This window comes from Ambystoma mexicanum, chromosome 11, assembly GCF_040938575.1.
Source record: "Ambystoma mexicanum isolate Mex_15411 chromosome 11, UKY_AmexF1_1, whole genome shotgun sequence".
NCBI lineage: Eukaryota > Metazoa > Chordata > Amphibia > Caudata > Ambystomatidae > Ambystoma > Ambystoma mexicanum.
In genome coordinates this window covers 861648338-861660807 of record NC_090934.1, presented here as the reverse complement: position 1 = coordinate 861660807, position 12470 = coordinate 861648338, and the positions used below count along the sequence as shown (strand labels likewise).

The 12470-nt window shown below is 46.6% G+C and overlaps 1 protein-coding gene across 1 annotated transcript in view; it reads left to right on the top strand.

Annotated features, from left to right (window-relative positions):
• Window positions 1-12470, top strand: part of FADS1 (fatty acid desaturase 1) — a 185273-nt gene that overhangs the window by 143066 nt on the left and 29737 nt on the right. The window contains exons 9-11 of the mRNA XM_069623891.1: window positions 7112-7209; window positions 10235-10331; window positions 10634-10713. Of these exons, the coding sequence (XP_069479992.1) occupies window positions 7112-7209; window positions 10235-10331; window positions 10634-10713 (275 nt within the window). The remainder of the gene's footprint in view (window positions 1-7111; window positions 7210-10234; window positions 10332-10633; window positions 10714-12470) is intronic.

Genomic DNA, 12470 nt, shown 5'->3' with positions numbered 1-12470 from the left:
CCGTAAGGTGGTCAACTAGCTCGGGGAAACCCAAGTAGTAATTGTTCAATCTCCAAGTTCTAAGGGGGGGGAGGACCCTGTGTGCGAATTTCCACAAGTAGGGGTGAGTGGTCTGAGATGCCTCGGGGAAGGAAGTCAGCCGCCCGTGCCCTGTAGAGATCTGTGTGTGGGACAAAGAGATAGTCAATCCTGGAGAGGGAGCCGTGGGCTCCAGAGTGGAAGGAGTACCCCCTGGTGTCCGGGTGTAACTCTCGCCATACATCACCCAAACCCAAAGCAGATGCAAAGTTAAACAGTTTCGTAGGGGTGTCCGGGTTGCGGTGTCTGAGATGTGTACGGTCAGTGGTATTGCACATGACATCATTAAAATCTCCTCCCAGAAACAGCCTATCAGGTTGGTGTTTACCTATGAGGGCAGTCAAATCCTCCAGCAGTTCCTGCCCCAGTCCGGGTGGGGAGTACACTGTAGCAAAAGCGACCCTCTCCTCCCAAAGCGTTCCCAGGATCAGCACATAGCGGCCCCTAGGGTCTTGTTCCAGGCTTTGGATAGCAAAAGGAATGCGCTTGTGTACAAGAATGAGAGTACCCCTGGATCCCATTGTGTATCCCGCATGGAAGGCAGCCCTGTAGTTTGTGCGTTGGAAATGAGCACAGTTTGATCCCGCTAGGTGTGTTTCGGATAGCAGGGCCACGTCGGGGGAGTGTCTACTGAGTAATTGCTTAATCAAGCGCCTTTTGATCGCGGAGCCCATCCCATTTACATTCCAGGTGAGCACCTTAAAAGACTTGGGGCGTTCAGTCGGGATCGACTGGGGTTGTATGGATGCCATCCAAGAATCGAGATAAAGGATTGGGCGGGTGATTCACGAGGAGGGTGTCCCCGTCAATGGTGATGTATTGCGGTGCTTGCCAGGAGTAAATAGTATTGTACTGTCTGGACCATCTGTGGCCTCGTCTTACCATGAACCTCAACAAACCTTGGAGTTTACAGTGACACGTTGCTCCCAGGGTAACAAAAAACTCCCTATAACTTTCCCTTCCTTCCCCCACCCCATTCTCCACCCCAACACGAAGTACCTGTAGCCCCAACATCGCTGACACTCAAAAAAGGTAGGGTGTCAACCTTGCGAACCCTCGTTTAGGTTAAAACTAAAGAAGTTAGGGGGGGGGCCCGTAGCCTTCTCCGAGGTGCGATGGAGGTACGCCACCGCTAGCCACAGTATTAATGACGTAAACGACTTACAACAGTTTCATGGCACCACCCAGCATAGTCAGTAGTATCAATTCGGTCTTACACCCGCTTGTGGGATCAGACCCCCCACGGGGGGGCCCGCCAGAGTCAGTCCCCGGCCGCCGCTGGTTGGTTCGGTGAGGGTGGCTGGTCTAGCTCCGGAGGTTGGCACGCCGGTGGCCTGGGATTTCTGTCCCTGTTGGTTAGAGGTGCCGACCAGTCTCCCTCGATATGCTGCTCTGCCCAGCGCCAGGCCTCCCTTGGGTCATTGAAGTGGACCGGTGTGTGCCCTTGTGATAGATTTTCAGCTGAGCCGGGAAGAGCAAGCCGTATTTGACTCCCATCGCTTGCAACTGTCTTAAGTTTTTCAAAGGATTGCCGTGCTTTCTGGACCTCCCGCGTGTAATCCGGTAAAAAAGGCTACCTTGGAGCCGTTAAAGGTGATTGTGCCTTTGGTTCGTGCAAGGTGCAACAGCGTGTTTCGGTCCCGATAGTTCAATAATCTTGCTATGACCGTTCGCGGGGGAGCACCAGGCACTGGTCTACCGGTGGGCATTCGGTGTGCCCTCTCTATAGAAAAGAATTTGGAAAAGGATTGCTGGTCGAACAGGTCCATCAGCCACTGCTCCAAGAAGAGCTCTATACAGGGGCCTTCAGCCTTCTCGGGAATACCTAGAATCTGAATGTTATTGCACCTGGACCTGCCCTCTCCTTCTTCGACTCTGGCTTCCAGAGTTTTGAGTTTGGCGGTGACCCCTTGAAGCTGTTGTTGCACCGCATGCAACCCGTCCTCTGTGTTGGAAATACGCTGTTCCGCCTCACCCGTTCGTGCTGACAATTTCTGCAAGTCGTGTCGGAGGAGGGACACATCCAGGCTGATTCCGTCCATCTTCTGCTCCATCGATGTGCGGGAGTCTGCTATAGCCGCCATAACGTCCCTCAAGGAGAGTCCGGGTGCCGAGTCCTCCTCTACCGACGGCAACGGTTGGGAGTCGGGGGGTTGCGATGGAGGGATTGTGTACTGTTCGATTCTGTTTAGCATGGTGGGCCGTCTAGCTTTGTCTTTCCCCATGTCCGTTGCCGGGCACTCACCGCTGTGTACGGGTCTTCGTCGCTGCGACCAACTGGCCGCGCCCGTCTCTCCTCGTCCGGGCGGAGCGGCTCAGAGTCCGGCAAACCGATTCCTCCAGTCGGGGTCGCACGGGGCCTCGCCTTCACTCCCGGCCCCCGCCAGTCCTCCGGAGCTCCGTCCCCGACTCGGGCTGGCAACCACTACAGGGTGTGTGGATGGTCCGGTCCCCGCTCAAAGCGCACCCAGCGCTCCGGCGGCCATCTTGGTTCGTCGTCGGGCCTCACAGACGTCTCCTTCCCGGGCTCCCACCTCTGCAACCCCGGCACGTTTCAGGCTGAAATATGCCCCAGATGTGCACTGGAGTATCACGCACCAGAGGGCGTATTTTTGGGGCCACGAGATGGTCTTAAGTAGTCGTTTATAACAGGATGTTAGGCCGCGGCAGCGGGAGCTCCAGAGGCACACGTCTACTGCATTGCGCAGTTGGCCACGCCCCCCAAGGGGATAGATTTTGATAACTTCAGGTTCGCCATTGGGCACTACACCCCCCAAACAGGGAAGCAGCAATTAGGGATCTTACACTGATGTAAGAGATCTTCCAGCTGTTTGCTGAATCTAAGGGCTGGTTCTCTAAACTAAATAAGGCAATTAATGCGCTCATCACCTCTGAAGGTCGGTCCTACTACAGGGGGTGGGAAAAGGAAATAGGAGAAGCCCTACCTTCAGAGGTGTGGGAAGATGTATAAAGGTCTAAAAATACATACTTTGGGTCACATCTGGCAGAAACCCAAATGAAGATTCTAACCATTTGGTATCGGACACCGGTCTACACCTACACCTATTCATTCTGAATTTGACAGATACATGTTGGAGGAATGCAGAGTGCAATGCACTCTACTACATTCTTTTGGGCTGTCCAGAGACTCTGGCTCGAAGCGAGGTCTAGAAGTAAGGTTGAGGTCTAGAAGTAAAGTTATGGTAAGGGTAGAGATCCTGAGGTACCCCATTGTCTGTGTGTTGGGAGCATTGGGGACGCACAGGCACCTGCAAGACTCTGGTAGATCCAAGCTGGGAGATAAATTAACTATGCTACAGATGTGGAATTTACCGACACCTCCCACGATCGACCTTTGTTGGGATAAAGTCTGGAACATCCTGGCAATGGAAAAACTCACATCGAATCTTAAAGACACGGCATTGACCTTTGCAACAGTTTGGTCCCCTTTTGTTGAATACATGAAAAACGAATGTAGTGGTTAATCCTGCCCAGTACGCTTGCGGGCGCTGAACTTGATAGAGTCACCCTAACCAGAGAAAAGACAACAGCGATCAGGAAGTTGTTGGCGTGAGACTCTCCCTGTGACTTGCCATTTGGTTTCTTGTTCTACCTGCAGTTTTGTTATTTGAAGAGGGGAGGAGAGTGGGGGTAAGGGTTCAAACAGTTGTTTCTCATATCGATTGAAGGAATGCACTAATGTGAATAACAATGTTATGAAATGCAATACAATTGCTACCTTTAAAAAAATATTGTGGCTGTTTCATCAGTAGATTGTTGGAGATTATTGTCCATATTGAGAATGCCAATGCTTTTTGGGATTTCTTACTGTACGTAAATGTTGAAAATAAATATAGTGACTTCAATTTGCTGTAGTTTGTTTAGTTATTCATAGCATTATATTCAAAAATAGTCATTATACATTTGTACCAACAGATTTTCTGGTTTCCCCAGAAGAGGTGACATGTTTTTCCTGCAGAGAAATGCAAAAAATATTTCTGAGGTTTTTACATATTTTACTGCACATTTTGGCTGCTCTTACCATACTCCTCATACCTGAAAATACCCTAATCTTCGATGACTTAGACCCGAGAGGGCAGGCTTAAATGCCTTCCCTGATTCTGCTTGATTAAGACTCCCCAACCTAGCTTGGATGCTAAATGATTCGAGCAGGGATGGTTCACACTAAGGGGCTGATTCACAAAGCGTTTTAACACAAGTGAGGGACTGCACTTGTGCTTCACCTGCTTCAAAAAATATGCACGGGATTCACGAAGGATCTCTGAATGTATGCATCGCAGATGAAATCATTCTGGTCTCCTTTAACCCCTGTGCACATATTGGCCTTCTGGTATTTTCATGTAAGTGAACTTTCATCCTGTATTAACAACCGAAATGCATAATGCCTATTTTGAATAGGCGCAATTGAATATGCAATACACAGAATGGTATTTTTTGTATTCAGCTCAACACAGCAACAACAAGAGCTGCTGCTGTCAACTCAACTGTCCTTTAATGCCTGTTTGACTAAATGGTTCTCCCAGCAACAATGTGGGTGCTGGGAGCCACTAAATACTATAGTGCCAGAATATGTTCATCAGGGCCTGGCTGGGCCTCATTTGTAATAGCACACAGCTGCAAAAATGCACAATTACCTTTGTTAATAAGGCGACCTGTGTATTCTTTTATTATTCATGCATTGACAAGCTGCACCAGACACCTGCAGCACACTTCTTTGTATGGTATCTGTCTTCCCACATATACTTTCTGCTGCATCCTACTGGGTTGTTGTGTTCCTTGGTTCCGCTTTCGCATAGGTCTGATCTTTCTATGCGTCACATCTTCCCAGTAATGTTTGTTCCTCAACAAATATTTCTGTGCAATGTAACCATCACCTTATGTTGCGTGCAGTGCTCTTTAGAGAGCTAATTGATTCTAAGACGAAAGCCGCCTGGTTCCAACATAGGCCATAGTTTATGTATACCTCCTGGTGGCCTGTTTACTGGCCTTCCTTCACAACTTCACTCTGCTCTGTCTTTCACCAGCTCTGCCCACTCTCTCCCTGATTGCACTCTGCCAACTTCAGTAGTCTTATTAGAACCAAGAACTCCAGTACACAGAGGACTACTCCAGAATTATGCACCGCGATGAAGAGGAAGAATTGTGGTATAATCGCTGGATTGTTGATAACTTTGAAATCCGGCAGCCTGGGGACTAATTCCAGCTTTGTCAAGTGACCAAAAACAAATGTGCATTGTGCTTTCTAGTACTGCCCCTGTCACATATTCCAGATCCATCAACATCATATTTTGCTTTCTTTATTTGTTTCAGATTTCTGATATTGGTCCTGCTTTGTACTCAGAGCACTTAATAATCCTGGCTTAACTGATTCCCATGTACCATTCTGTTCCAGGAACAGCACCTCATGTTAGAGACAAAATAGCTCTGAAAAGCACTATGGTACTCATTGATGAAGGCAAATGTCTAAAACCAAAGGATTAGTCTGCGTCCAGAAATACTGCATCCGACTTTGAAGGGAGCTTGCCAAATCCTCCTTTTTTTTTGTGAAGACCCTCTCACCGTGTTTTCAGTTTGGGCTACTGGCTTGTCACCTACTGCCAGTACCATGTCTGAGAATACAGTGGATTGTGCCACTATTGTGGGTAAACAGAACATAGTCTGCTGAGAAATAAGAAAGGAAAACACAGCAAAACATGGGGGCAGAGAGAGAAGCAAGAATATGTTGGGAATTCAATAAGCTAACAAATTGGGTAATATAATGGGATTATGGTAAATATTTGTAAAGTGGGGGTGCATGTGAAATGATACATAATTGATCAGGCAGAATGCTGACCTAGAAAGCAGGAAAATCAGAAAACACATGGTACCTAGCATTTTCCAGCGACGGCAATTTCTTGTAACATTGAAGAAGTAGTAGAATTAGTGGAAGGATGGTTGTGTGTTGGCCCTGAGTTGTGAACAGGAAGTCCTTGAAGCATGAAGGGCAGAACTATCCGGTAGTAGTATTTAGATGCCTGGTAGTCCCAGGTGTATATTCTGGGAATGCCAAGCCAACTGGCAGAGGTGGCAGAGCCAAGTGTAGGTTGTGTAAAAAGGCGAATCAGAGAACTACAATTGAAGAAAGGGAATGGGGAGGAAGGCAATAGAAACCACCCTACAAGCAATATACCTGCATGGCCTCTCCATGAGGCTAAATTCACTGATGGAGCTGATGAATTGGTATAATGTTAACGCCATGCAAACTCAATTTAACTACCATAGGCCGAATGCCCAATCTGCACAAGTTTGTCACCAGGTTTCTCTTGGTAGTCATCTTGCTTCCAGGGCAGTTTCCCAATCTGCCATTACAATACATCTTCCTGTCACATTCGACCAACATGATTTCTGGTTGTTTTTCATGATTTGAATATGTTTATTGGAACTAGTTGTTGGCTTTAGGGTGCTCCGGGGACTCTCCTTCTTCAGCAGTCATTATGCAAACAGTGTCCAGAGCAGAACAGTTTCCAAGCCCATGCAAACATCTAGAAGCAAATGTGACCAGTGTACAAGTGCGCAACATACTCTCTCATCTTGTGGGGGTGCCCGTCTCTTCTTTTTGTTGCACTAAGTTGTAACAGTGATTTTTGGACACAATGTTAAAGTTAAGTAAGAATTATGGGTGGGGAAGAAGGTTTGGGTTTAGTGGTAGGGCCAAGGGGAAAGGAGACAACATGGCTAATTGAAGTAAAAAATAAAAGGCCAAAGAGAAATCGTGGGAGCAATAGAGGTGGGGTTCATCCCTCGTTTAAAAGCCAGAAAAGCAAAGAAAAAAGATAATAATGGAAGGGAAGAGGCTTAGAAAACAAATGAGTGTGAAAAGGTGACATCAAAGAAGAAAACAAATAGAGAAAACACAAACTTTGTCAAAGAGAGGTTGTGAAAAGCATCAATAAAGGACTTAAAAATGTAAGTATAAAAGTTTGTCTGAGAAATCAGTTGTGATAAAAACATAAAACCCCTTTTTGTCTTGCAGGATCTTGCTTGGATGCTGACATTTTATGCCAGAGTCTATTACACCTATGAGCCCCTCCTGGGGATAGGAGGTGTCCTTGGATTGTACATGTTGGTTAGGTGAGTCCCTTTTGATGGTTTTCTTCTTCTTCTCACCCCTCAAATATTGTATGAAGGCCTTGTATCTAATCATCTCCCCAGTCTGCCCAGGTCTTCCCCTTCTTCTGATCACATTTCCGTGCTTTACTGGCTTCACTCCAGCTCACCGCCTTCCTAGCCTAAACCTAAATCATCTCCCTAACCTCACCTACCAGCTCTCCTCAGAACCTCTCGTCCTTCGGATCACATGTGTCTCGTTTACTGACGCTAGGTTTGCATTGTATTTGTACTGATGTTTTGCCATTCTGGGCTGATCCATACAGAGTGAGTGGTTTTCATGTCGCCTTACTGGGAATGTTTCTAAAGAACAGTTGATTGGTTTGGGTGTAATGGTTCCTGGTGAGAGACTGCTTTTGTGGTGCCTCAATTGGCGGGCTTGTACACCGAGTGATATCTGGTTTCCTTAACAGAAGGGTACTATGTGTAAATGTCAGAGTCCTTTGGTGTGTGTCCTTGCCATGCAGGTTCCCAGGGAGTAGCTTTGTTGCGTGATCTGTGTTGCAGTCGGTATCAGGTAATAATGTCCCCATACATAATGTCCCCATACATATTGTCGCCGGGAAAAGCCATTGGCAACATTATATGTGGTGACATTATGCATGGGGACAGGTTTACGGCAACTTTTTTGTCAGGAGACATTTTTGCGTGGACATCATTACATGGAACCGCGCATCCCTCTCCCTGGTCCTGGGGACCATGAATGTGGTGACTCAGGGTCTGGATGCCAATCCGAGGCAGTGGGTGTTGTGCCCAGGGCAGTATGGGGAGAATACCCCACATACCCTCACATATATCTCCATCACATGGAAGGGGATAATCAGAGTGGTGCATCATTGGCCAGTCTCAGGGGCCCATGTCCTCCCCATGGCACCAGCCGAGTACATAAGAGCAGCCCTAAAAGCTTTAGCCCTGCCAAGCCTCACTGTGAAACCTTGCAGGGCAAACTGGTGCACCTCTTCCCCAACTGGGAGAGCCTGATGTTCCCCCTAAGCAGACTCATAACACAAGCACAGAAAAAGCCCTCACAATACCAGCCCTCACATTATTACAAGCCATAGGTGTAGACCCTCAGTGACAGACCCACCCCGGGGGAGGATGGAAAACAGTATAAATGCACCCAGTTGCTCAGTATGGGTTGCAGGAGCTAGAGGTTTGCATTTGGAGGACTGGAGAGCAGGAGGAGATAGTGCAAACTAAGAGGGTCAAAGAGGAGTTGGTAATAATTGGGTATAAGAAGGTAGGGCTGGTTAAGAAGATGAAGGGGGTGGTAATAAGAGCAAGAGAGAGCAGACAGCAGTAGGCAGCGAGTTAAAGAAATAACAGAGGAGGAGGTAACATCAGCAGGAGGACAGTTGCAGGAGGAAGCAATATCAGGATCCAGGTGTGGAAGACAAGAGATGATGGTAGGAATGCAGGCACCTGCAGAGGTGGTATCAACTCTTTGTTCCCCTTCCCTTGAGTGGTAACACCAGAGGCCAGAAGTCATGCAGAGGATGTTTTAAAGTTAATAATAGTGGGCAGAGAGACCAGAGCAGATCAGATGGTAACAACTCAGGAGGTGAAAGAAGAGATAAGATGGCCTAATAAAAGATGTTGAACTACAAGGTTCTAAGTTGCAACAACTCATGTTTTTGCTCACAAGTAAAACATTTTTTTACTGATTTATTTTTTACTGTAAGATGCAAAGGGAGATCTCAACACAACCCCCCCCCCACACCAACTCCCCTTTCCATATGCTTAACCCCTACCCACCATCTACTCATTTGCATTAATAGAAATGCAGTTAAAGAATGAACAAATCAGTAAATAAAATGTTGTTTTTACCCGCGATCAACGTGGTGAATACCAACTACAACACATGGGGCCTCATTACGAGCTTGGAGGTAGCCATGCCCTTAATAAGGGCATGGATACCCCCAAACTCGGGTCCCGCAAAAGGGGACTTACCGGGCCATTCCGACCTTGGAGGGCCCGGTAATTCCCTTTCGCGGGACCCAGAGCCGGAACATCCCCATTCCCATTTGAGCCCCCATACGGCTCAATGGGAATGGGGAGGATAGTAGCAGCGGACCCGTTCATAATGGTACCGTTGCTACCATCCTGGTCTGCTCGCGGGTGCCGCTCTGCACGCCTGGTCTGACCAGGCGTCCAGAGTGGCACCCGTGAGCAACCTCGTAATGTTGCAGCATGGCAACAACGGCGCCGGTAGCACTACCGGCGTCGTTGTTGCCTTACCACAACAGTCGTAATGAGGCCAATGGTCTTGGCATGCTCCTTGGTCCGAGGTGGAACTCTGTGACAGATCCTTACTGCACATGTGCATAGCATACCTAATTTTGTCTTTATTGACTTGCCTGGTATATTGGGAGCAGAAGGAGCGAGTGGGAGAAGGAGCTTGGGTAATTGATTTGCATACTTTCTCATTAAGCATGAAACACAACTTGTTTGCATTTCTCTTACTAAGCCCTGTAGAATGACTGATTTGTTCTCTATTCTGCAGTTTTGAAAGGTTCTTGTCTTCTTACTATACAGTTTTAGAGAAAGGGATTGGTCCATATGTTGCCTGTACATGTTTAAGGATAATAACTAGTTTGTCCGTTGCCTTACAGCGCAGGTTCCTGAAAATTATTATTGTTTGTTTTACTTACTGTGCTTGTTGCTGGAGAAAAAATGTGTTTGCTTATTAGGCAGTTTCAAAGAGTAACTATGTGTGTTGCCTTACTCAGCACATATTAGAAGAGTAACTGTTTTGTGTGCTTTCTCGCTGAGCATGTTAAAAAAGTAGCCAGAGAAAGAAGGTGAAATAAAGATGAGAGTATCTGTATGTTTGTGTTTTTCTGCTGGGTAGGCTCTTTCAGGGTAACTAGTTTGTAAATAATCTTACTGCTTAGGCTCCTGCATAGCACCGGGTGAGTGTGTGTGCTTCTTTGTGAAGTTTCTTTTGTTTATGAACATTAACTTGTTTGTGTATCTCCTTGTTGGGCAGATTCATTGAGAGTAACTGGTTTGTCTGGGTGACACAGATGAATCACATCCCAATGAACATTGACTACGATCAGAACAAGGACTGGGTCTCCACTCAGGTGAGATATTGGGTAGGAGAATCTCCTCTCTGTACTAGCGGGTGAGGCAGGAATGTAGTTGGTAAAGGAGAACACCTCGAATGGGGTTATGTATATTGTTGGCATCTCATGCAAGTAGGCAGTTGTAAGTCCTACGAGGGGGGAGGACAATATTGGCTGGAGATCAAGTACTAGTGGATTGAAAAGTAGGATGTTGGTGTCATAAAGTGCATGGAGGGGGATTTAGGAAGAATGGGATGATATTGTTTGATGTCCAAAGGAAGAATCCTCTTGCAATATAAAAATCCCAATCTTGGTTCTAGCTCCAGGCTACCTGCAATGTTCACCAATCGCTCTTCAACGACTGGTTCAGCGGACACCTCAATTTCCAGATCGAGCACCAGTGAGTATGAGAGAATAAAGGCATGGGAGCAGGGATAAACAGTGGGCAATCCTGAAGCAAAAAGGTACCCGTTTAGCATCATTCTGCAACCTTCCTCTATCCTTCCCTTTTCCTCTTTTTACCCATATCTGCTTGATTGCTCTTTTTTCCTGCTTCTACATATGCAAAGATCACATCTCAGAGTGGGGTGAGTAAGGTTGTGCCTGCTTATAGCAAAGAATGAAGGGGGCAGCTTTCAGACCTCAACACATTTTTGACATTATATCAAACACTACCAAATGCAATCTTGCAAAACTATTAAAAACAATGGGCATATCTGTAGCTTGAGGGAGGCGTGTGCTGAGAGGAAACATGTCCATGGCACCTCCCCAGAATACAAACTACTCTGAGGTTGAAGGTGTGAAGCCTTTTATTCAGCCAGCCTCTGCCTAAGAAATGTCCTGGGAGAAAAGGCTACAAATCAGTCACTTTTGGCCTTTTGAATGTAAGGAAAACCTGAAAAGGAAAAAGGTGTTCCAATGCACTCAGCATTTTAGTTTTCATCCAAACTGATAGCCGCTCAAGTCACATATAGACAGTCCAACAAAAAGTGGGAGATAGCATCTTGAGTCCTACATTGTGCCTCATGCCAATTTTGCTGGTCCGGAAATAAGGGTGCTGGTAAGCTCACCGGCACCCTTGTTTCTGGGCCCGAAAAAACAACGGGGTTGCCTGCCGGAGCCGGTGTGCCCGACAGGTCTGACCGTGCCGGGCGCAGCGGTCACAGTGAGCAAATCCGTCACTGAAGCACTGGCACCGTTAACAACGATGCTGGTGCTTCTGTGTCTCTACTCCTATAGAGTCCTATCGGACTCTATGGGAATGGTGATCATCAAAATTACTGGTGCTTGACTTCCTGGCCGCCAGGCTTGTAATAGCCCGGTAGCACCGGGAAGTCAGGCGCTGGCAATTTTTTACGCCTCCAACAGCATCCCGCGGGTAGCACTGGCAGGGTTACCTCTGGACCCGTAATGAAGCCCATTATCTTTGATAGAATGAACCTCCAAATACTAATTGCTCAATGGAGAAGTGAAGAACTTTAATTTTGGGTGGACTGTAAATGCTAATGACCAAAACTGTGAAAACAGCAAAGATGGACAGAATAATGCCCTTCTGTTAGTGATAAACATGTGGCAGTGTGATCTAATAGAGGTGGGAAGAGAGAGTAATATCTGTAACAAAACAATAAAATAGTATGTCAACTCAACTTGAAATCAGTTGTACTAGTTCAATGACAACAGCCTTACATTTCCTAATAGAAACTTGCAGACACTTCTTTCGAGCTGTCCAAGCCAGCAAGCAAACTGCCCCCTCCCTTTGTTTTTTGTGTGTAAGGGAACCAGAGTCTCTGACAATATACATAGCAATACAGGAGTTCCACCTTATCACATGCAAGTTGCTACGTTTGTTGTAATTACACAGTTGCTTGTTGTTTAGAACTCTTTATTTTTGATTATTAGTTGTGGCAAATGCAGAAAGTAAACTTTTCTTCATGGGTTAAGAATTAAGCCATATATATTGATTTGGTTGTATGGATGTAGTGAACAACGTCCCCTATAATGCCTGAATACTATTGTCTTGTAGCATATATATACTCAGGCATCCAGCGGGGCGCTGAAACGGAGTGCTGCTCATTTATAGCCCTTATCACTTATCTATAGACTAGAAAGGTTCAAGATAACTACTGAGAGGCAGATAGTGTGCTTGTAACCGTCGTG